The 26,015-nt window shown below is 38.1% G+C and overlaps 1 protein-coding gene across 7 annotated transcripts in view; it reads left to right on the top strand.

Moving 5' to 3' along the window:
- PLEKHA7 (pleckstrin homology domain containing A7) overlaps positions 1–26,015 on the top strand; it is a 146,357-nt gene that overhangs the window by 76,491 nt on the left and 43,851 nt on the right. For all 7 annotated transcript variants that reach the window (XM_038139893.1, XM_038139894.1, XM_038139895.1 and 4 more), the window contains 5 exons: positions 7,638–7,721; positions 15,110–15,221; positions 20,941–21,045; positions 22,802–22,874; positions 24,086–24,186. In XM_038139893.1, the coding sequence (XP_037995821.1) occupies positions 7,638–7,721; positions 15,110–15,221; positions 20,941–21,045; positions 22,802–22,874; positions 24,086–24,186 (475 nt within the window). The remainder of the gene's footprint in view (positions 1–7,637; positions 7,722–15,109; positions 15,222–20,940; positions 21,046–22,801; positions 22,875–24,085; positions 24,187–26,015) is intronic.

Raw genomic sequence — 26,015 nt, 5'->3', positions numbered from 1 at the left:
CCTTGTTTATTCTTTAGCCTGCTGTCTGAAGGGCATGAGGTGTGTAGGATTATGGTCAGTACCTCAATAGCACTGTGAAGCTGTGGAGGACATGGGTAGGGCTACAGAGGGACTGAGACAGTCAGTGTTTTGAATGACCTTTCCTGGGAAAGACTTTGGTTGGAAGTTCTGTCCTAGCAGATAAAAAAGCGCAGGAACTCAGCCCACATAAATTCTCTGCTTTAATGGAATATTTATTAGTAGATTGTAAATGGACTTTGGATTTATTTAGTTGCTGAAGGAGTTAATTAATGGTGTTATTAAAGACTGAAGGAAGAAACCATGTTTTTGTGCTCTTTGGAGCTTTTCTTCCTAAATGATGTGGAGTTTTTACACTTTTCTCTTCGCAGAATCTATTATGTGAATCTTGTTTGTTTATTTTGGGGTTTGTTTGCCTTCTGTGATAGAAATAGGAGTTGTGCCTAGCTTTATGAAAATTGGGCAACTTGGATTGGGTGAGGCCTCAGGTTTTCTGTGCAACCCTCTGCCCAGAGCGTGGTCAGTGGTGAGCTCAGACCGGGTTTCTCAGTTCTTCCTCCATTCCAGTGTTGAAAATCTTCAAGGATGGGGACTGCCCAACGTCTCTGGGCAGCCTGTTCTAAGGCTTTGCCATCCCTGCTGTACACAGTTGTGGCCTGGAGGGAAAAAACTTCTCCTCCAAGCAGTCTGATGGTTTCTTGTTTCATTTTATGCCTGCTCCCGTGAGGTGCCACAGGGAAGAACCTTGTTGTTTGGTCCTGGCAGGGCACTCTGAAGCTGATCAAGGCTTCAGCCCTGACTCTCTCCACAGCACAGGTGCTCAGGACCATTTCAGTGCCCCTCTGCTGAAACCACTTCAATTTGTTGATGCCTTTTCTGTATGAGGAAGTCCAAAATTGGATTCAGTATTCTAGAGTGTAGCCCTGGGACACTGTGATGGATACCAGCTATAATTCCTTCATTCCATCCTGGACACTTGTGATTTTGTATTTGATTAAAATGTCATTCCCATGGTATAGGTGGGAGATAAAGCATTTCCATTTCATGGAGAGGTGAAAAGGGCAGTGTGTTTCCACATTGTCTGTTTCCACATTGTCTGAAGGCGCACACGGCAAGGTCTCAGTCTGCAGTATTGTCCTCTGATAATCACTTATTTCGTATTATGGATTACATTCAATAAATAATAAATCAGAAGTGCATGTATCTTAAGTTAAAAGTCTATCTTTGGCATTAAAAACTCAATGAAGGTAAAATGTTTTGAGGTTATAGACCCCATGTGGCAGCACAGCAGAACAAGTTTTCAAAATCTATTTTATTCAGTTCTTATAGCTGTTGTGTTAAATTGTTTCAACTTTCTACACTGTGTGGTTTTCTACTTAGATGAAAACTGGATGCTGGAAAACTTGTATTTGCTTTGATATTTAGAACAAAGTGGATTTTGTTGTCTGTTATCATATGTATGATGTCTTTGCATCAAAGTTTAATAGGTTCAAATAGCACTAGAGAGGGTTTTCAGTTTCCTTTGGTAAATTTAGATGCTATGTGAACACCTATTTTGTTTTAACCAGTTTTGGTATGGATTCAAACATGAGAAATGTGATATTCTTGTGTAAAGCTTTCCTTAAATACTTTTTCAAAATAGTATCTTTATGTGGCACTGCTTGTTGGGCAGCTTCCTCTCTAAACTCTTTACATTGTGACTGATATTGGAATATAAGAGTAGGCTGCTTTTACCCAGGGTTTTAAAATCATATTTCTTAAAGATATCACTACTTTCTTTTTTTATTAGAGAATGAATTAATCATTTAGTTTGTGTATCTGTGTTATCAGAGAGATTTTAAATTTAATTTTTGATTTTGAAGGCAGGGACTACAATTCTTCTAAAACTGCAAAAGTAAGGAAATGGAATCAAATTCGTCTTTTCTAAAGATTGTATTCTAAAGATTTCTTTTGTCAAGATTTCCTTGTCTGCAAGACTAACATGCTTTTTCCCTTTAATTTCAAGTTCCCTGAATGCATTTTGTTTTTGTGAGTTAATAAAACCCTGGTGGTTTCTCATGATATGTATCAAAAGGATTTGTGAATCAGCAGATGACTTCAGCCTGTATTACTCATGGAAATCTGCGTTGATTCTGTGGTGATAGTGTATTCATCCTCTTATCTGTGCTTTTAATGACTGAAAATACTTGTAGTGATTTTGTGGTATTTTCCATATTAGCTTACTGTTGGTTTATCAGCTCTGTTTTTAAAAGCATGTTCATTAACAAAATCTTTCCTGCTGATACTACTGCTGGATAGTATAAATTATCTTTGGTAGTTCATTAAGACAGGAAAAAAGAATTTTTTTCATTTCCAAGGAAACATGCAGTTTCCATTTAACCTCTTCATCAGTGAGATGAGTAGAAGGATGACACTACATGAGGGCATGACTGTCAGTTTACTGTTTGTTTCAAACTCTTCCTATCTGCAGGCTTCTACCAGAAGTGAAAATACAATAAAATCTTATGGCAGGCCATCTTGTCCCCTTTCATCTGTCTTTATAAGCCCAGACTCTTGTGTTGACTGCTGCTAGTCACAGACACAGCAGCTCAAGACAGCTACAGAATTCTATTTGGACTGAATAGCAAAACACTTATGAATTCTCATCTGAGTAGGATGTAAGATTTGAGAGAATAAATTTTTCTTATGCTAATTAAACTCAGTGGGGGGATGAAATTTTGACCTTATGAAAGTCTCCTGGACACTGATGACAGTGGGGCAAGGATTTTCCTGCTGCTCTGATGAGACACTACTATTTTAGAGTAATGGATCATGTTCAGTGTCTTGAAAAGATGGAGTTTTGTGTACGTGCAGCTTGTAGTAGGTGCTTTTGCTTGAGTAATACAATTAGTTTGTATTGTTCCTAATCCTTCCAAATTATGTCTCTATTACACTGTATTTTTTTTTCCAGCTTGCAGAACTTTGAGGACACTGTTTTTGTTGGACTATTTGTTGGTACTTGTTCTAACCAATTCTTAAAGCTAATATCCAAAAAAATACTCAGAAGGCTGGAAACTATTTTGAAGCCATTGATGTATTTCAGAAATATGTTATGACATAAAGCAAACTATTCATGGCTGTTTGCCTGATTAAATACAAGCACTTCCTCCTGTTTAGAGTAACAGCTCACTGGCTGAACGGTTCTTCACTGCACCCACACCAAAATCACCCAAATGGAAGTGTGGGTGGGTGCCTTCACATAACTGTCATCACCATTTGGGGTATTTAACATAAAGGTGTTTATGCTTATCTAATCTTATAGGTAAGTGTAAAGGAGTCAGCCTGCCTGGAAAATAAGTGCTGTAGAAATGGCTTGTAATAATTTATAGGGCATCTGTCCAATGACAATGTGAATTTTTCTCACAACTTATAAATTTGCTGTTAATGTGATGTAGACTTCATCAATAGTTGATTCACACATTTCAAGTTTCAGCTGCCTGTGCATTTAAATTACTCCAGAGACAGTCTATACACTTGCTTGACTTCAAATGAAAGGCCATCAGCATCAGTCATGTCCAAAAATTAATAATTAGGACTTGGCTTTGACTCAAATACAAAATTAATTGAAGTCATATTAATTATGAGTTCTGCAAAAAGATCCATACAAGCAAAAGTGCCTGCCTGGCTCCATTATGCTATAGGGTTAGGGCCTGCTTTGCACGTGTCTTAAGACAGTGGGTGACTCAGTTCATTTGTTGGTAAAAGTTGTGTATACTTGCTGTGAAATCATGGAATTTGTGGTGAGGTATCTAATTACGAAGAAATGGGTTTTGAACTGTCGTTCTTTTATGAATAGTCTGAGTCTTAAGTATTACTAGCCTTGGAAAGTGGTGTCCTGTAACTTTGAAATTCAGAATAATTTCTAAAAGTCTGAAGTGTAATTTAATAGAGCTGGTAGTGGTAGATAGTAATCAATGTAATTTTTTGTGGATTTTTCATGTTTTTATACTTGCTTTGTTTTCACGACTCCGATTACCAGTATCTGTACAAAATCAGAATAATATAAAACTATTAAAATGAAAAGATGGTTGCTAGGAAAAAATGCCATGATTGATCACACAGAAAATTTGTAGTGTTGCTAGAAAACTTAGCTTGGCATTTCGAATGTGTGGTGTTGCACTAATGCAAGCTCCAAGGCATTCAGAATTCACGTGGTGAAGCATTGTAAGCATTTCCCAGTTTTGTTGAAGCTATTACATCTTTCTCTAATGAAAAAGAAAGAATAAAAAGGGCATGGAGAGTAGAACAGCTTATTTTTTTAGTGCCTTTTATTAAGGCACATTTTTTGTGCCTGTTATACGTAGTAGATTTCTGGACAATAGGAACACATTCAGTAGTTGCCATTTGGAGGAAATACAGGTATTAACCACTTCTTGGGTAGCTGATGTGTCCAGAGAACAACTGTGCCACGTCTTTTCTTGGTCTGTGCTTGGAAAGGAAGGAAAACTTGCACTGCAGCAAGTTCAGAGCACTCTAATTGGTGATCTTATTGTTATCAGTGTTGTGTAAACAGATTTAACTGTTAAGCAGATGTTTAAAAGACATGAAAACAACAACAAAAAATCGTCATCTAAAAATCTAGCTGTTCAGTTTCTCTCTTCCTGATAAAAACAAGCTGCTGCTAATAGTCTTGGAATAAATCCATTTAAATACTAGGAAAGCTTCAAAGAAGCTTTATTATAAGAATTAAATTGTGTTTGCAGAGCAAGGATAGAGGGAGCAGCAGAGACTGACAGAACAGAATAACTTCTGTTGGAAGGAAGCTCTGTACCCCATCACATCCAGCTAGGCCAGCTTCAAAGTTGGAACCAACTTACAAAGTTTGACATGATGGCTTGGAGCCTTATCTGGCCACATTTTGGATGTTTCCAAGGAAGGAGATTCCGTAGCCTTGCTAGGCAACCTCTTCCAATGTTTGACTGCTCTCATTGTGAGGGGAAATCTCCCTGCTATCTAATTCCTTGTTGCAAGGCATTAGCCATCTGTTGTATAGGTTGTTTTGAATAGTATCGCTTAGTCCTAATGAGTCCTGTGAGGCAAAACACTTAAACTCTCACTTTTCAAATTCAAATAAACCACTGTGTTCTGCAAAACTAATTGTTAGTGGCAGGGGTTTCATTTCTTTCTTCCCAGTGAGGTCCTACTATTGAAGCTGCAGAAGTTTTGGGTTTATGTGCCCTCTCCTTGTCTGTGAAATTACCATCTGCATTTTCTGCAGCAAAAGAGCCATCCTTCTGTTTCTCTGCTCATAGTGTTTGCTTGACATGCAAAACTTGTCCTAAAATGCGTTGCTCAGATATTTAAAAAAGTGTTTACTTTCCAGCTGAAATCTTTATTATTAGTTAGTAATATTTAGTCTTGTTAGTAATGTACTTGCTCTTTATTTGCAACTAAGAGGACTGATTCCTCTTCTGGTAAATTTATTTCCTGAGGTAGAATAAAGCATTTGTCTACATGCTAGTATGGTATAATGGGAAACTGTCCTTCCTGAATAACCCTAGAGCACTTCTGGAATACAGTTCTTTTTCTTAGTCTTAATTGAAGAGTGAGTTATTAATGATTGACAGCCTGCAGATGAGAGCTTGTTGGCAGTTCCTCTGCCCCTGGAGAATATAGCTGGCAAGGTCCTTTCATTTTTTTTAAGCTAACAGGGTATCTGCACTTTTTTTGATAGCAGTCCTAAAGTAAGCATCTAAGGTTAAACAGACTGCATCAGGCTTGCTTTGAAAGGAAAGCCTTTCAGCTTAAAACTGGACTGTGTGACAAACATGGAGTTCAATTGCTGGGGTTATAATTTATTTAGTTATGATTTTCTTTGAAAACATCTCAAGTTCCTATCCCACTCTTTGGATGTAGACACAAAATGAAATCTCACATGGAAATGCTATTTTAGGAAACAATACTCCTCAGTGGTTTTGTGAGGAAATAGATCCTGGTTGCTTTGTAGATGTTATTGTGTGCTTACTGAAGATACTTTCTCTGGATCTCTGACTTCATGGAAAAACTGAAGAGATAGAAACTTTATTAACCTTTATTAAACTTTATTAACCCAGAGCTGTAGGACAGGTCAGTTCTCAGCAGTGTAGGGAGCAAGGGCCATCCCTGGTGCAGTGGAGTAATTGATAGCCCGTATCTTGTTCACAGTATCCAATGGCTCTAGGGTGAGGATTTTTATAATAGGTGAGGCTGGAAAAAGGCCTTCTGGTGTTGCATAAGTTGTTGCAGCTGCCAGCTTATTGGAAATGTTCATGATATGGGTGCCTTATATCTGACTTGCTGTAGCAAGATGTGTTGGAAAAGGGTGAAAAGTTTATAACACACCAAATACTCTTGTGTTTATGGCCCAAGTGGGACTTAACGTGAGCAGTTGGTGGGGTTTTTGTTGTTGTTAGGGGTTGGTTGGTTTTGGTTTGTTTTTTAAATCAAGACGTGTCCTGAGCTATTTACATTGGAATGTTATGGCTGTGTGAGCTGTTTGATTGTTAGCTGTCCTTTAGTCAGCAGAGTGTTATCTCTTAGGCACTCATTGCTCTGAAATCTCAAAGTATTTCTTTATGCCTTAATCTGTGCTGGGGGGCATCCTGGTATGCTGGACAGCAAGGTCAAATCTGTAATGCTTGAAACCAAACAGACTTTACAAGAGGAAAAACCCCAACTCTTTAAACAAGAAAACACATCGAGTTTTCATTTTGGCTTGTTTGGGGTACAATTCTTTGAATGGCCTTTTTATTTTTACTTTCTGAATATACTCAGAGTGTGTTACTATTTTGCTACATTTAATGGGAGTTCTGGTTCTGGACGTTGTTTACCTAAGAATTGTTAACTAAACCCAGAAAAATTTGGAGTCTTAAATGAGTGCTTGGTTCACAGATAGGTGAGATGCTTCTCTTTGATTAAATGAAATGTTTCCCAGAGGATAGCAAAATGTCTAGACAGTGCTTTGAGGCAAAAGTTTATAGAAACCCCTGATTTTGATTCAGTTCTGATGAAATACTAAATAATATTGTTTTGTATGGACCGTGCAGCCACACAGCTAAGGTTGTATGTTACACCTCTGCATGAAGGTCTAAAGAGAAATCATTGGAGAAATACCACATTAGAGGAAAAAGAAACATGCAAGAAATGGCTTCCACATAATTTCTCTCTGTGACCTCATTAAATAATAAAAATTTTGTAAAGTGTTGCATTTCGAATTACTGGTTCTATTCTGTGAAATTTATGGAAACACAAATCAGATGTTGTGTAATTTCTATGCTATATCTAAATAATCTGGTAACAGCCAGGTGTAAATAATCATAAATTCAAGTGTGTCTCACTAAAGATTGCAACTAGTTTACTTTTAAAACATTAACCTGCTTAATAATTAAATGGCCCAGTGTGCCATTGGCAGAGTCAACAAGAACATAGGAAGGAGCTGAAAACACTTCAGACTTGAAAAGTACCTCAGAAATATGCTTAATTTCTGGAATAGAGCAACAAAGCATCAATATAAAAATTTCTGCCTTTTAAAAATCATATTCAACAGTGTATAGCAATATTAATTTTCTTTTTCCTTTTTTCTTTTTTTTTTTTCCTTTCAGCCATAATCAGCAGACCACGTCATTTAGACATCCTGTGACAGGACAGGTTTCTCCAGAAAATATTGAATTTATTTTGCGAGAAGAGTAAGTAGTTTTGTACCCATGTCAAGAGATCTAAAACAGTAACACATTTACCTACTGCAGATTAGTACCTTAATTTCTTGACAGTTCTTCCAATATTGTAGAAAAATTTAATTGAGGTTTGTGTTTAAAACTTGGTTTCTCATTGTGGTAGTGACGACTTCCAAGACCTAGCTTGGAATCAAAAAATATCATTGTGATAGTTTTTGATTCCAAGCTAGGAGGACTTGAGGGAAAATCTTTATTAAATCTTCAAAAAGACGTAGACAAACCTAAAAATAAACAAAAAATTTACAAAATATAATTAAACAATTATGCTTTAGTCTTATATAAATATCAGGTAAACAGAACATAAATGTAAAGTGCATATTGGAAGGTTTGTACTGAAATTGAAATACACATAATACTACTAGTTTCCATTGTATTTCCTTGGTTTTCTTATGTTTAAGATGTTCTACATTCATCAGCTGTTTTTCTTTGTTCTAAAGAAATGGTGTAGAATATATTTGTGTCCAGCATATTTTATCTTGATTATCTAATTAAAAAAACCCAAACAAAAGTAAGAAATGTGTGTGTTCAGTCTGGTGAGTTTGGTCACCTTTGGGTCCGTGTTGGATTGGATCATGCACCATTTCTCTGTAGGCTTCAGCTCCTCCTTGTCCTCCTGGCTGCCTGCTAGATTGCTGCTGCCATCCTTCTCTAATGGAATGACTGGGTGTCTTCCCTAGACAGAAAACAGAGTATGGGACAAAACTCTACATCACTTGTAAATCCAAAGGGCAAGAAGAATGGGACAACACCAGACAGTGTTTCTTTTCCAGGCCAGTTTTCCAGCGCTGTTCAAGCAGCCTCTGTCACGGAGTCTGGGCATCCTGTTGTGATGAGCCTGGATGTGAGGTTTGTGTGGCTGCCTGCACAATTCTGAGCTCTTTACATTTCAAATTCTGGGACATGGAATTTGCTCTACATTTTGTTGGGACTGCTATCAAAAGCAGTTACAGCATTCAGAAAAATGAGGCCTAGAGGAAGGCTGTTCAACACTCCCAGGGAACTGAGCCTTTTCAATGTCTTCTCTTGTGACTTGAAGAAGTAGAACGTGGCTGTAGAGCTCAGAGGTTCTGCTATGGCCCTGAGGAGAACTACTCAAATAGTTTAAAAGCCAAACCAACCAACCAAAACCAACAATAGCAGCAAAACCCCTAAAAAGCCACTGGCTGAACAGTTGCTCTCCCCCAAGGCAAAGCAAACCAAGGCCAAATCCTATGTCAAGATGCCAGATGAGAACTAGCATGATATATAACATTGTAGGAGAGGGCTATTGGGTATGAAGGCTGTGGGATGGCTGCTGAGCTGGAGGTGACCCCAGCTGTCCCATGGCATGCAGGTGCTTTGCTACTCATTTACAGCTATGAAAAAACTGCTCCACCTCACTCTCCTAGTGAGGAGAAACAGGTATGTTGCAAATCAGCAAGTCTCATGGAAAGTATCGACAGCAGCCACTGAGCACGTGTTCCAGCTTCCATCCATTAATTGGTTTTTAATTTATCTGTTGTAAGGATTCAGTCAAATTTAATATGAATTTAAACATATGTACTGGAAAATAGGTGTCTGGATAACCTCTTGGAGTGCCTGCCCAGATTAGTCACACTTGCCTAGGCTGTTTTTGGCTTTGTAGTCATGGCAGCTGATAAAAAATAATAAAAAAAAATGAAAGAAGTACTTGGTGGTGGCACATGGATTTAATGATCTTTAATGTATGTTAGAAACTTTTTTGGACGAGAAGTGGAAGTGCTTATTTGGAGGGGAGTGTGATGAACATGTAGACTTCAGTTACTTGTGCTGAGATGCTGTCAAAACCAGGAAAAATCTTACACTGTAGTAGAGTTAGTAGAGAGAAGTGCTTTTAATTCTAAAAGAAGAAGGAATGGGTGGAGGGATAGAAAGAGTAAATGTTTTCTAGTCACTGCTCAGAAAACAGCCTTTGCAAGAATGTTTCTCTAAGCTTTATTATTGGCCTGAAGAACATACAGTGTTTTTAAAATCAAATGGTTTTGATCTGTCAGTTGAAATTGTTTTAAAAATGTCTTTTTCAAATGTGTGGGGTGCTCTGGCTTCCTTAGTTTTGTACAGTTTTGTACCACTTCTGTGCAGCAGTGGGGGTTTACACAGAGGTTCTTCACCACCATGGTCCTGTGAAGACCTGAACTCTTCACCTGATTCCTGTCAGGTGATGATGTTGGCATCTGTGGATGTGTCTGGCGAAATCAGAGGAGCTGTTGGCACCTCCCTGTCCTAAGGCCTAGGAACTGTAATGGAGCTGTGCTGTGTTTTCTGTCCTTTTCGCTCAGGCATCAGGGATTTCTTGGAATCAGTGGTGTTGGTTGTGTGTTTGGAATCAGTGCTGTAGATCCCTGTCCTGTGATAAAAGGATTTCCACTGGAAGGACTCAGGTCAGAGAGGCAGTCTCTGGATTAGCATGGTCTGTGGAAACTTTCCATCCTTGCATCTTTTGACCAAGACTACTTTTTCCTATAGCTGGAGAACCCTATCTGAAGCAGTAGCACTCTTAAGGGTTTCATAAAAGGGGATTTGTTCTTCAGTGCCATTGTGACGAGATTTATTACTGACTGGTTGATTTTAATTTAAGATTAGGGCCAAGGAGTTGTCAACAGATGTTGACTGGGAGCTAGTGGGGAAAAGTGAGCACAAACTTGTTCGGGCTGCAACAGACATATCTATTTAAAAGGACACATTTTACATCAGAAAAGTAATTTACAGTTGTGTAGAAATGATGAATTTGGGGACTGCTCTGGCCATTCCTCATCCTGGAGGCAGTGTTCTGGCAAGAAGATTTGGAAATAAGTTTTGGAAAATTACACCAAGGAGTGATGTAATCCTAGCTTGATTATGACTCAGTTGTGAACCAAATGCCCTTGATTCACTTGATCAAATGAGAACTGGACACTTTCAGTTGAAGGCTGGGGCTGTATTTCACTAGTCTTTCCCCAGGGTGTTTAAACAATATCACATCAATTTTGCTTTTCAAGCTGAAGTCTGGTTTTCTCAACTCCGTTGTAGCTGGAGCCTGTGACTTTTGAATTACATTATTTTTTGATCCTTACTCGATTCCTTTTTCCTAAAGGTGTACTAATTTAGATTTCTTTTTAATAGTGATTAGTAATTCCTTATTTCCTAAAACTTTTCTTCAGTGGGACCACTATGAAATCCCTACCTTGTGCTCTTTTTCCAAGCTTAGCAGTTTTGCTCACTTGGTGTGTGGGGTGTGTGTTCTGTATCTTACACTAGCTCTGCTTGAGAGCCAGCTTTTCTGCATGTCACTTTTAGGTTTCTTTTTTTCTCATGGAACAGTGGATCATAGGTGACTGCAAGATTCAGACTATGAGATCATTGTTTGTTATAATAATTTAATTATACTTTTCCTCTCTATTCCTTTACTAATAATTCCTAATGTTCTTTGGCTGCTGTTACTCATTGAGCTGATATTTAAAAATAACCTTTCCTTGGCAATGTTGTTTTGAGTGGTAAAAGCTGCAGAGGTGTTTTTTATTTCTTCCTCCTTTGAATTACTTTTCTGTTGTTGGCATTAAATTCAGTTTGGCATCATGGTTGTTTGTATTTGAAGTTTATTTTTCTATCTGTTTCTGCCAGCATTTCAGTTTTTGTCTAGAATAATTTTTATTTTCTTGTTCACCTCTCAGTTTTTAGGATCACATTGAAATAATCTGAGTATCTTGCTGTATGGGAAGCCCCTCCATTTCACAACTGCCCCTTGATTTCTGTGCTTTGCTTTCATGTATTTCATGAACCCTTAATCCACAAAGGGACCTTTCTTAAACAACTGATGGAAAAGTGAGAATTAATGATAAGCCTGCTAGACAGGTGTTTGGTTTTTAGTTAACTACATGGTTACACGTGCATTTCTCTGAAAACAATCTATGATAGAATTACTGAAGATAGCTGTTTATATCGTGTTTAGATTTCTCCTCCTATATCTTTGTTTAAATACCAGTTCTTTAAGTAATTGTGGACAGAAAGGAAGAATGAGGCACATGCAGCCATGTAGCTAATGTTAAACATTACTAGTTGTGTATTAGGAGCTGTATAATATTTGTCATAGCAGTGTGTTTGCAAATGAGGAGATAGTACTTTAAAAAATACAAGAACATAAATGTAGACATATGGAGGGAAAAATATAGTGTGCTTAACCCAATGAGTGCTATCCTCTTTTTTTGCCTGTTTTTGTGTGCCTGATAAAACCTGTGTATCACCTCTAGGGAGAGAGCCATCTTATTTTATCTATTGCATTTGGTTACTATAGCAGCAAAAATATCAGGTGGAGAGAAGAGAGGAGACCCAAACAACCCCAAAATAAGTATCTACCTTGTTTACATGTATAGAAACACTAGGAGAGTTGTTTGTTTGTGGTTTTTTTAATCTAGCTGATTAGGAAATTTATTAGTAATAAAACTACACTGACACAATGTTATTGCATCATGTCTGATTCCAACAAAAAAACTTTTTAAGTTGCCAGTATGGATGTGGATCTACCAAGTCGACTGATCTTTATGGTCTCTCGTGAGTATTGCATTTTCAATATGGGCTACTGGTGTAGTCATTGTTTTTTATTGTTCTCTTTCAGTGTTGGGGTTTTTTAATAACCCAGATGTTGGCTATGTGATTTTTTCAGCTGGTAAATATGGTTTCTGGAGACATACTAGCAATGTTTAAGTAGAGCAGGGAGTTGCTTGACAGGAGATATTATATAGAGTGTTATTTTCAAGTACTTAAAAATATTTACACAGTATTGGAGCTCTAAATGGACACACTGCAATTCTGTGTGTGTATTCACACACTTGTGGGAGGCAGTAAGAAAACTAGCCTGAAAATAGTAAAACACCATCACTACAAAGACAGAATAGGGTATTTTGGACAACAGATATCATCAAACATCTTTAGTAAGAGTAACTTTGATCTAATGTTTCTGAATGCACAGAGTCGGTGCTGTAGTCACTTATTTTTAAAGTTGAATCTGTAGTTATTAGGACAGTGTTAATTCCCTTAACAGGCCAGGATGTTTCAGTTAATTCTGCATATTCTGCCTATTTTTATTTGCTTTTAAAAACACTGAGATTATTGACTAGCTATTAAGAGACTTGAATACTTGAGTTTTATGTTCTGATGTCATGCAAAAATCCTATTGTATCCTTGAAATACTATATACAAACACTGAAATAAATTTGCGGTATTGTTTTGTGTTTTCTGTTAAATGTTGGGTACAGCAAGTTTGCATCACCAGATTTGCTGCCGAAGGCTTTTTATTGGAGAATAATAATGTATTTTCTCTTTCAATGGACATAATGTGTCTTTTACTTGCTATTTGAATTATTCCATGGCAACAGCCTCACATTTTTAAAGAGCGTTTTTCTTCTTGTGAATTCGGAGTTCGTCATTAATTTGATACTACTAGAAAGGGAAAGCCTGGTTTCTTGGCAGTGATCACTTGTAGTGGCAAGTGGAAGAGCAATCACACTATGATCACATAATAAATGCTTAGAAATTACATTTTTATCATTCTGTATTGTATTATGATTTTCTTATGATGGTTTTGTTAAACATATTTTGCTCTGTAATTCTTCTATTTTTTTTAAGTGCAGTATGTTTAACCTGCTGTGAAACAGCATTTTTGGGAATAGAGAAAATCTGTTAACTCAAGAGTAGAAATTTTAAGTTAAAACCGTTCCTCTGGGGTTATTCCTTTTTCATTAATTTATTTTATTGGAAAAATTAATTCAAATTTGTCAAATTTTAAATTGTATTTTTTATTTTCATCAACAGGAATAGCTTAGTCAGGCAGTGTCATATATGGGAAGTTTCTTAATCTGCATTTTGCAGAGACTGGATTAAAAGGTGATTAAATGTGAAGTAGGGTACCTGGTCCATAAGAGGTGAGGCACATCGATTCAAACTGACATGATTAAGTTCTCTTGTTTTAAAGGATGGCCAGGAATTTTAGAGGCTTGCTGTAGGTTGTTCTTATATCTTGGACCTGAGGTTATATATAAAATCTAGAAAGAAGGAATTTATGTCAGATATGCAAGATATAAATTAAATGGGGCCTAAATTGTATTACTTACTTGCAAGCTTCATTGAAACCCTGGTCACAAATGGAAAAATATGGAAAAACCACCTATCCAAGCTTTTGGACAGATAGTTGTTCAGGTTGTAACTGAGGCAGAGCAGTCGTGTAAAATATTTTGTCCTCTGTTAAGCCTTGTGTTGAGCTACTAAAATCACAGACTCTTCTCTGTTCTCATGATAACTGTGGTAACTCCTCAGGATTATTCAGTTCTCTGCTGTGTTCAGATCTGGATTTCAGTGGTAGCAGCAACCATGGTTGGTGTAGCTTGTATACCACTTTTGGTTTTTCTAATAAATGGCTTTAGCGACTGGGAAAAGGAAAATCAGGTGTTGTTAATTGTTTGTTTTGTTGTGTTTTCTTTTCTGATGTGACTCTATTGCTACTTGTTATTTGCTAAATTATGATGTTAATGATTTTTGAAAATGCCACCTGTGGTTTTAATTTCATTTGATGCTGGTGTCGAGTTTGGCTGCTGAAGCTTCTCTTCACAGAGATTTTATTTTGCCCTTCCATTTATCCTCTCAATTTTTCACCTGGGCGGCTGCGCTGAATTGCTGCTTGTTGAACAGGTTCTTCTGGTAGGATTGACCTCACTCGGGCTTTAAATGGATATCTGAGCTAGTTATCAGGATTTCTGGAATCTTAGGATGACTCAGAAATTACACATTTCTAACAACTATCTGCCATGAATTGCACCATTTTGCTTAAAAGGTATTTTAATAATTCATATTGTGCTATGAATCATATTTTGGGCAGATTCAAAGACACAGCATTAAGTTAGTGAAGGATCTAACAGCAGTCTAGACTATTAGATTTTAAATAAAAAGCCTGTTATTGCCAAGTGCTGATTCCTGTCCTTTTCTCCCCAGTTCTGGCTCTTTCACAGGTTTGGCCAATTCTCTAAATTGGGCACAGTTTGGTTTCACTGCATAGGCCTTACCTTCTCTCTTCCTGCACTCCTTGTTACATCTTGATTCTCTCTTGGGTTTGCAGACAGTTTGGCAGGTTTCTCCCTCCTGATGCATAGACAAATACCGATCATGAGATGTCACTGCTTGAGAAAGATCTGAAATCAAAATGACAGGAGTGGTGCAAAGGAACATGCAAACACATGGGGAATATTTGACTGACTTGTCGTTCATTTGCACACTGTGAATTTTAAATATAAAAAGGCTACACTGAATGTTTGAAACAATGTGCTTTAGATTATCTGGTTTTGTTTGCTTTCTAGACAGAATTCATCTATGTCCAACCAACAAATTAACCAAAGGCCTTCAAGCATGGTCAGTGAAACGTCCACAGCAGTAACTACGTCTGCTCTTGATACAAAACCTGGCTCTAAGGTAAAGGAAAAAGCTATTTTTTTTTAAGCTTGTTGATCGCAACTTCACTGATTTTAAATCCAGTATTCTTATGCTGATTTCAGTAGGGCTGTGGATTTAGCTAGAAGTCTAGTAAGACCTCAGAGGAGAGGTAGTATCTTCTACCCAGACACAAATCTTTTGACAGCACTGTATACAGCAGTAACAGCACTGGTACAGCTCTTTCAGAAGCACTGTATGCCCACATGACAGCATTGAATGGTAACTTCTTACATTGTGATCCTTGGGACATGGAAAGTTTGAGTTTTACAAGTGGAAGTAAATATATGTAATATTACTATTTCAGCAAGTGTTTTAGTAGTCCAGTGTATATGGCAAAAAGTGATGCACGATAACAGGAATTTGCAGTTCTTACTTTTTCGTGAAATCTTACTGCCTTTCCTCCTCCTAGTAACAATTAAATCCTTTTCTGCCATCACTGCATTGCAGAAGCAGTGCAGGCACCAAGTTCACACACATGATGTTTAATAATAGAAAAGTTCATTCCTTGTCGTTGACAAAGGACCTGTCTGTGTCCATTATTGAAGAAAATATAATAAAGTGCTGTACTTGAAGTGTCACCATCTATTTTAGTACTTCTTTGACCTTACAATAAATTACAGAACAGTGAGAATGGTAGTGGGTGGATAAAAAGGAATAGAGCAATATTGAACGAATTAGCAGAGATAATTTTCTTAACTTTGACTGCAGTTCTTAAACTTCTCAGTTGGTTTTCTTTTAAATGCAAAAGTGGGCAGCCTCTTATATAACTGAGTTTAAGAAAGGATTTCACTGAATTTATTGCAAAGATATTTTGTTTAGTTGGAATACTTAAAATCTTTTACTAATGTTTTGACGTGCTTGGTTACAGGAGATGTACAATTTCATGAGAAGCTAAAAATTATTTCTTAAAACCTTAAGTGTGTAAGTTACTGAACCAACACAAAGATTATAATGTATCATACCTCAAGAATACATTTATCTTTAAAGTGCTAGATGAGGTTATCACTGCAAACAGTAAACTTAGTAGGTTACTTGAATTAGTTGAAACACTTCTTTTTGATATTTGAAGAGTTGAATTTACCAAAGTATGTTGGCATTTGTTTTTACCATATTTATCCTCCTTACTCTGATTTTTTAAAGCCTGCATGAGAGGCAGAAAGCTCATTTTTTCTATCTTTAAACCAGCAAAAACTTACTGGGGACCTGATAGGGAGCTTTGAGTTGGGGAGTTCTCCAGTGACACAGTTGGCTTTAATTTAGCCAGGATCACACTTCTGCCAAAAAGTGTGCATCCTCTGACCCCTGCTCCTGCAGCTTCCCTCTGTCCCCGGCTTGCACTGATCTAGTCAGAGACCAAAAATTGGGGCTGGATTCCACTCCCAGGCCACCCACCTGCTGGGGGCTAATTCATGGGCATGTCAGAACCACACAGCTGAACAGGAGGGTGATGCTTTTTTCATCACAGCTTAGAGAATATCCAGAACCACGTCCCAAGGCTTTGGTTGGTCTGCTTTTGGTCTCTCTTCCTATTCTTATTTCTGTTTGCAGTCCACTGTAAGGGTGGCCATGCATGCTTCTGGCAGGCTCCCAGGTGTGGATTTTTTAACACATGGCAGCTTTAGACTTAGAATAAATCTCTCAGAGAGGCTTTGCCAGTACTTTGCTTCTCCACCAAGTTTGTTTTTATAAGATCCATTCTACTTTGGGTCCTTAATGAAGATGAACCAACATCTTTCCTGCATATGCTGTGTTTCATCATTGCATGTGTTAACAGGCTTGAAATCACTTCTCTTGTTTCGTGGAGTCAGATCTGTTGAATTCCTTCACAGTCTAACACAGAAATTATTTCAAGTGAACTAGCAATGAGGAAAAAGGCTGTGAAATAACCAGTGTCCTCCACTTTGAGGTTGACTTTTGGCAGGTTGGGAGTAGATTTTAAGGTCCTTCCATCTATTTCTAGATATCTTCTTCCCTAAATTCCATAATCATTCTTTCAAAGAGTGAGTTCTCAGATGCAGACATGAAGCACAATCATGAAGCCAGAGACAAGTTCATGTTCTCTACTTAGCCATGGCTAATTTTTTTTAAATTTTATTAAATGCTTCTATAATATGGTCCTGCAAATGCCATCACAGAATGATGTATGCATAGTGTTGGAATCCTGACCAAATTCAGACTGTTTTTTTTCTATGGAGCTGTGCACATTTGGGGCTGGTGTTTTGATGCAGGAACTGTGTGAGTAAGTCATCTAAAGATTTTGGACCAAAGCAGTCTATCCTACTCTTTGACATTTGAGGGGTATGGATTTGAGGGAACGAAAAGCAAAAGGGCATTTTGATGAACTGCAATTATTCTCTGTCCCAAAGATCATCTTGTTCATAGCCAATTCAATTACATGATTAACCATATTAAAAGCCGTTTATATTGATTAATAATTAAGGTTATGGAGGAATAAGGGTCTGTTTCAGTTTGACAGTAAGGTAGATTGGGAATTTAGTCAGTTAAAACATCTGGTGCTGTGAATGGAAGTTTGTAAGTGTTACTGTGCCACACAGGACTTTGGCCAAGTCAAAAATGAAAGGACGGTTGGGAATGTATCTACTATCTGCATTTTGAGAGCATGTTTTGGATGGGTTCTGCATAACACAAGTCATTGAATTATTGAGGGCACTGGTAGTTGATGGTATTTCTCTGAGGTAAACTGGTGAGGAATCCAAGTAAAGAATGTGTCTAGCAGCTGGAACAAGCAGTGGTGACAGGAATGTGATGTGCCAGCTCTGGGACTGTCTGGAGCTGGAGTACAACACAGGGTCTAGCTCACAGCCACTGTATGTGAATGCTCAAAATTTGGAGATTTTTGGAGAGTTTCAGTTTTTTTCTATCTGAAAAATAAGGATTTTATCTCATTTTCTTAGAGATACTGGAAGGATTCATAAGTTCATTTCTATCTGAAACACTGAGATTTTTTTGACTTAAAGAGTTTATGACTTAAAAGCCTCGGCTGGCTTTTTATGGGTTGATTTTTTAAAATTCCTTCTAGGTCAAAAGTTCCATGTTTTATTATGCATATGTATTTACATATTTTGACCAAAATAGTCTTCCTGTTTACTATTTTAAAAATCTGTTAAAAAAAAAGTCTGTCTGTCTACTGTTTTTGTTTGTCCCGTTTAAAAGAAAGAAAAAAAATTGCATAATAAGTTAGCAACTTTCCTCCTCAACTACAAGCTACTCTAAGAAAGAAGATGAAGCAGTGATGGAAAGAGATTTGAAAATTTTGGCTTTTGACATTTTTGAGTTTTGTTGCAAAAACTTGGCAGTCATTCACAAGCAAGTCAGCATAACAAATGTACTGAAGTCAAAAGTGACTTCTGTGTATTCAGTGATACAGACAGCTGTGCTGACCTGCATTTTTAAGTTCCTGACAATGAAATCAGAAGAATTCAAGTTAGGAACAGACTACTGCAGTGCAGAGAAATAGTTTAAAAGTACACCTTTTCTTTTAAACCAATTTCTTAGTTTAGCCAGTGGAACCAAGGCATGACCAAGTATCTGTTATGCTTTGCAGTATCTATTATGCTTTGTTTTATTCCAGAGCAAAATGAGATGATCAATACTGAAGATTATATGAGAATTTTAATTATGTGAAGCACTATAAAATTATACTTTTGTTTCCATTGTGGGTATTAGATTGACATATAATACACAGCCTTTGGAAAAATTTTCCTACTCCTATGCCATAGAAATTATGTGGTCTCTTTACCAAGTCCAAGGATGATTTTTCTACATTGTGGTCTGCATTTTTAAATTATTAACATCAGAGAAAGTGCTTGATTAAAAGATCTGTTAAAAAAAAAAAATCAAATTTAAATGCTGCTGTAAGGCTAGATAAGCTGCACTTCAAGTGCTCCTCAGTTCCTTCACCCTTCCAAAGATCTACATGAGAGAAAGATTAGGAAACTAAATTCTCTACATTTTGTAAATTGATTTATGCTCAGCTGCAAAGTATAAATAAAGTAAAAACAAAATAAAAATAGATTTTTTACCTTCAGAGCTTTAACAAATTTAGGCCTCATTATTTTTCATCACCCTTTTAATGTAGCTGTTGCATCTTAACATTGGCGACAATTTTTAAAAACTCAACTGTATGGTTTGCTTCTCATTTTTCTTAACAAAAGCCCTTATATGGCTGTGTTTGCCCAAAGCCAGTGCTCTGCAGCCGAGTGTTGGCTGAGTGCCCTAGCACAGGTCTGGCAGAGACACAGCCTGGGAGATCCTGGTGATACCATCCTCACCTGACTTGTGCTGTGTACTGGCTTTTGCCAGCTGGATGGCAGGGGCACCTCCTCAGAAACCTGTTCTACAGCCTGCTCTGCTGGGTATGTGCCAACAACCCTGGACAGGTGGTCAAGTATGGGCTTTTTCCTCAGGTGACCACCTGTGATGCCCTGGGTGCTGCTGGGTCTTGTGCAGGCTCTCACTGAGCTGTGGTGGCACTGCTGGGGAAATCCTGCTCCTCACTCCTGTTACATCTGCCTCGCTGCTTCATATGCTGTAGCACCAAAAAAGAAGTGCGTTTTCCCATACTGGTTGTAGCTATTATTTTAACCCTTCATTAAGATAGGAAATTTCGTGCAGATGGGTAAAGTCTTCATCAGTTAATCAACAACAACAACAACAAAGTCTTCATCAATCAATCAGTGGAATCCATTTCAAGTTATAATATTTTGCTGGAATTGTTTACATTATATACTGTCTTCTAGTCCAGATGTTGCCTGACTGGCAGGAGCAGTACACTGAGATATTTTTCTGATGTTATCCCTTGTGTGTGATGAATATACTTGTTTCCAGAGCTGCTGTTTGCCTGCAGCCCACAGAGCATCTGTATCCTGACAAGCTCAGAGATTAAGAAGAGAGACACTGTAGGAAAGAATTTGGACAGCTCTTTGCTTGGAGAAGTTGGCAGCAACTGGAAGGGTAGTCTGTCCTGAAGCACTTGGAGGAGCAAACTGGGCTGAGACTCATTGAGTGATCTGTGCTTTTTCACACATGGATGGGCCTTGCTTGTTTGTTTTTGAAATAGTTTTGTCCATGTGGGTCAGAACTGAGGTTTCGGTAAGACACAGATCATTACCTAGTGCTTGTGATTTCCACTGGCTGCCGAGTAGGTCTCTTCCCTGGTAGCGTCACTGTCTTCTCCTTTTGTTTGCAGGGCCAGAGTCCAAACATTTTATTAAGCTGTCAATGTTGTTTGAATTTAAACAGCAAAGAAAAATTTAAATCCACCAAAAAAACCCCCATCAACCCACCCCCCCGAAAAGCCAAACAAAGAAGAGCAAGAGTAAGATTTATCTGCTTAAAGTCCTCTGTGCACACAGAGACTTGTGCAGTATTTTCCACAGAGACTTGCATGCAGCTCTCAAAAATTCTTCCCAGGCACACTAAAATTTCCACAGTTCTGCCTTCTGACTTGACACACCAGTGCTGCTGCTCTTCAGCAGGAGCTGGCACTCCATGCTGATGAAGGTGGAAGATTGACTTTGCTCTGTTGTAAATATCATTGCCTGTTTACTTGCCCTTGAAAATGCCATGAATACTTTGTTGCTGTGTAATGAAGTATAAGTTATTGCAGTGAGAGTATTTGCAATATGAAAATAGTTTCAGTATGGTTTAGAAACCACTGCTCCATTATACTTTGCAGGTTGTGAAGACTGGAAACAAAGTTCACAGCTTTGGAAAGAGGGAGCAAGCCATCAGGAGGAATCCCAATGTTCCTGTGATAGTGAGAGGCTGGCTGCACAAGCAGGTATGCATGTGATCACCTGTTTCTGTTCATATACTTCAATGCAAGCACCAAGGAAGAGCCAGTGCTTCCAAGGAACTGAGAAAGCACAAGCTCCGGTGTTGGTGGCACTGGGCAGTGCTGTGCTGGGTAATTACGCAGACTTCCATAATGAGGAATTTGCGCTCAGCAAGTGTGAAAACCAAGGTTTACAAATGGCTTTGATTCAGAAGAGGAAACTGATAATTCACCATCTCAGCTCAGTGTTGAGGCTGTAACTTTGTTATCTAAATCTGGTTATTTTCCCTGGTTTATCCTGCTGGCTGGTTGTCAGGCTGATCTTTGACTCCCTCAGAACACAGTCAGCCTGAGGCTCCCTGTGAAGACCTTATTCTATCTACTTGGTTATGCCCTTCTACCCTGATCAAAGGCTTAATTCCAGTCCCTGTGCCTTTTTGTTCTCCAGAAGCAGGAGGGAGAAAATTATGGGAAATGGGGACACATCCACCACACATTGCAGTCACCGAGACCGGTAGCCAGCAAAGACTGGATTATAGAATTTCGTTCAGTGAACAGAATTCTACAGCTGCTATGTCTTGAACTCTTAAGCTGACAGAAACACATCTGTGAGTGTAATAAGTAAATAAAGCTGTTTGTTTTATGAGAATAGTTCCTCTGCTTCTCATTTGGCAGCCCATGTCTACCAGATTATCACCCGAGATCCAGCAGCTAGATTTAGGGGTGGGCAGAAGGAGGCTGAAATCTGAGGCTTACAATTATGGTTTTACATGCACAGGAAAGTGAAATAGCTGACAGCTGTCTGCTTCCTCCTGGGTGGAGAGATGTAATTTTGCTGTGTTCCACTCTCAGCTCTGTTAACATCCACTACCCAAGTCCATTAGTTCTCAGGACAGAATCAGAACTCAGCCACAGTATATGTGTTGCCAGCCTTGTAGCATGAAAATGGGAAGGGAACAAAGTCCTTCCATACTTAATTTGATTGCAGAAAGGAGGAGGGAAATAGCTAGGGCAATGTTGTGATCCTAGTTCCTTCTGTCTCCTAACCTTTGCTTGTAAGCCCTTTAAAACCTGAAGGTGCTTTTTATCCTGCTGGTCTCATCAAAGCCTACCCAAGCTGAAGAAGTTGTACTTGCCTAGGTCTGCAATTTTAAAAGCTTCAGAAATTAATTTCAATGCAAATAATACTCATTTTGACAAGGTTATATATATCTATATCTATATATATCTCCACAGGCATATTATATTATACTTCATTAAAATGTGCACATTATGCATCCTGTTTTATTTCCTAAGGAATATTTGATTAAATTACATTTTAGGCATGGGTAACATATGGTGATTGAATTATAGGATATCATTGCCTAAATGTGAGGTCATACTTCACAGCTGTGTAGTGATTTTCATTTTGGTCTGCAGGCAATCTTTGTTGGAGTTTGTGCCATCCAGAAACACTATTGGTTTCCTTATTGCAGATAAAATAAGCATTGGTTGTGTACAAGGTTAATCTGAATGCTGTTTAGGATGAGGGTTTAATTGCTTAATGAAAATTAGCAGTTTGACTATTCTGCCCTCATTATTTTATAGCTCAATGTTTTGCCTCTTGTCTTTCTTAGTACATAATTTTTGCTAAGATATAAATGATTTGTTTTGCACTTAGCAATCATGTTTAGGTAAACTTCTGGTAAACTACTCACTGGATCAACACTGTGTCTGTTAACTTCCCTTCAATGAAAAGTGTCCCACATTTCTTACATTTCAGGATAGCTCTGGAATGCGGTTATGGAAGAGACGGTGGTTTGTGCTTGCTGATTTTTGTTTGTTTTACTACAAAGGTGAGTAAATACTAGCTGTTTTGAGTTAGTCTGAACAGTTCACCTGTACAAATCATGGTGGATGCATGAACTAACCGAACTCTTCAGATAAAGTTAGTTGTTCTGAGATGAACAGTGAAACAATTGCTTGGCCAGACATCTTAAATGCACAGCAAATTCTAGGCCGGAGTAGGGGAAGCAATGGATGCTGTATGATATTTTTTCACATTATTTCTGTTTGATACATGCCACAGTTTACGTTGCAGAACATCTGACTGGAATAATCAAGATTTATCCCATCTCTGGTCTGTGTTCTGTACCTACTTGCTTGCTCTTGGACGTCTGAGTTTTTTGAGAATGTGCTATGGCCAGATCAAGGCATTGGTTCAGTTTTAATCCAAGGAACAAAGTAAGAGCAAGAACTTCTGAATCCAGTAATTCTACCAAAAAAAGGTTAAATGTGATCTGATATCAAACTAGGTATTACATAGGGTTATTTTTCAAATTTTGAATACTTCATGTGCCACAATTTTTGAAAAGCATTACAGAATATCAGACTTGGAATTCATATTTCTAGATGCTGTATTTCTGCTGTTGTTCACTTGGAACCAGCAGTAAGAGAGGTTTCCTAATTACAGCCATTAGCCTAGATGTACAGTGCTAAATGGAAGGTCCATCATGTCTTGCAGCCTGTCACTGTTCATTTGGCACAATAAGCTTTATTCTTGAAGTGTGTTCTTCTGGCTGGAGCTAAAAAGCATCATCCAACACCCACCCCACCCCACCCCCCCCCCCCCCCCCCCCCAAGAAAAAAACCTCAATAAAAACTGAATCTGATTAAGAAAAAAACTCCAAACTTTTTTCTTTAAAACGAAGATATTTTTCTGCATGAATTATTGGTGTTGAGTCATAAGTGAATTTGTGTCAGAAGGGACTTCAGGAAGTGTCCCATCCCAGTGCCTGGTGAAAGCAGGGTCAGGAATGGAGTCAGCCCAGGTTGCTCAGGGTTTAATCAAGTCAGGCATTGAAAAGCTCCAAGGATGGAGATGGCACAGCTTCTCCCTTGGCCTGTGCCCCTGCTGCTCCGTCCTTGGGAAAATGCTTTTCCTTATGTTCAGTCTGAACCACTGTTGTTTCTGCTTAATGCCTGTTTTCTCTGTGTCCATAAAGGAGAATATATTGTTAGCCCACTGAACAGTTCAGGGAGTTAAATTCTGTTTTTTATTCCACAGACAGCAGAGAAGAGTCTGTTCTGGGGAGCATCCCATTGCCTAGTTATGTCATATCTCCAGTTGGACCTGAAGATCGTATAAATCGCAAATTTTCTTTTAAGGTACATTTGCAAAGCTTATCAGCTAATCAGTTTATTTGCATTAGAAAAGCTGCTGTTGTAAACAAGAACACCATCTGTTTTCCTATTTTACTTGTTATTAGCTTTTAAAAGCAGACAGGTTTATTGACTGCCTGTTCAAATGTGACCTAGCACTTTTTTTTTTTTGCTTATGAATTGACATTCACGTCTGTTACCTTGTAAGTGTCCTTAGAGCTTAATGAAGTGTCTCTGAGTGAAGAGCCTATTTCTAAAATCAGCAATTAGTATTGACAAGTTGTTCCAGTACTGTGTACAAATTGGAAGAAAAGTTGTCTTATTTACTTTGTAATAGGGTACTTGATCTTATAATGGACTGATGTCTGTTTGGTTTTGTTGTGATTTTTTTAAAAATAAAATAATTGACTCAGATCTCATAGTTAGAAAATAACAGCACTTAGTCATCCTAAGTGGTATGGACTTTTTAAAAGGAAAAAGTACTCTTGTTTGATATAATTTGTGGGTGGTTTTGTGGGTTTTTTTTGTTTTTCTAAAAAAAATATAATTGTATAATTTGCAGTTCTAGTCTTTATTATAAAAGCCCACAGATATGGAATAAAACATGTATTTCTTGATAGTGCAAAAACCTGACTCCAAATGATTGTCAAAACTTCAGCGCTTAGGCAAAGTTCAGAAACTTCCATGCCTGTAGCAGATTTTCTGTGCCTGTGGCAGTTCTGTGCCTGAGCTGAACTTGTTTTTCTATCAAGCAAATCAGCTACATACCTTAAAGTATTTTACAAATCAGGTTTTGATCAGGCATACTTTAGGAGCTCTAGAAGGAATCTCTGTTTAAATATTTTCTGGGCTGAAATTATGAAAAACATGTGACTTTCTCTTGCATATTGATTTTCTGAGGTGTTTTAAAACTAAGACTGCCTTTTCTACTTTCAGTTCTATGTTCAAGTGGATAGTGGTTTGAAATTTATTAAGCAAATATTAACTTGGGAAATGTGTTTAAAAAAGACCTGGTGCCCTTTGTGGAAATGTTTATTGTACTTTTTCAAATGCATTGAGCATGACTTATCAGGATAAAGCTACAAAGAAATTTTTGTTTAAGAAAAACATTCCACCTCCAGTATTTACTGAGTGTGATGCCTAAAGCCCTCCTTTTCTAGAGCCTTTTCCTAGGAAGAAGCACATACTGAAAGAGGGGAACTCAATGTACTCTTCTAGGGTTCCCTGCTTTTTATGTTATTCAAATGGTGTTTACACATGCTCTTAAGTCACCACTGGCCAAGTGGAGTGGAGTTCCATGGTTTGGTCATGGTTAAATCTTTCCAGAAACAAATGCAGACTTCCCCTGTTTCTTTAAGGATATCATACCTGTATGAGCTCTGCCAGGTATTTAATCTGAGTCTTTTTCTGGAAATATCATGAGACTTTCCACCCAGGGTCTATCTATATCTATTGATAGAGATAGAAATAGTGTGTTGATAGCAAGAGAAAATTTATGCTAGAAAACTATGTACAAAAATCAACATTTCATGTATCAGTTTGTCAGGCCAGTTGTAACTCTGCTTGAGGTGTTTAATGATTGACTGCAGTTTGGATGCTGCAGTTTGATTGTATTCAGACCCAACTCCAAGGGCAGCAGGAGGATTTTGTGCCGTTCCTGTGGCACGGACCCTGTCCAGCACTGATGTTCAGTGGTCACAGAGCTGGCTGTGGGCACCCCACAGCAGGAGCACCCCGTGCTGGCATCCATCACTCAGCAGCCATTACCTTTATCTCCTCTCTCCAGAACACCTCCAGACCCTGAGCCTAGTTGGACATTCTGTCTCACAGCGTAG

Source organism: Motacilla alba, chromosome 5, assembly GCF_015832195.1.
Source record: "Motacilla alba alba isolate MOTALB_02 chromosome 5, Motacilla_alba_V1.0_pri, whole genome shotgun sequence".
NCBI lineage: Eukaryota > Metazoa > Chordata > Aves > Passeriformes > Motacillidae > Motacilla > Motacilla alba.
The sequence above is the reverse complement of the archived record's forward strand: the minus strand, read 5'-3'. Positions and strand labels throughout refer to the sequence as shown.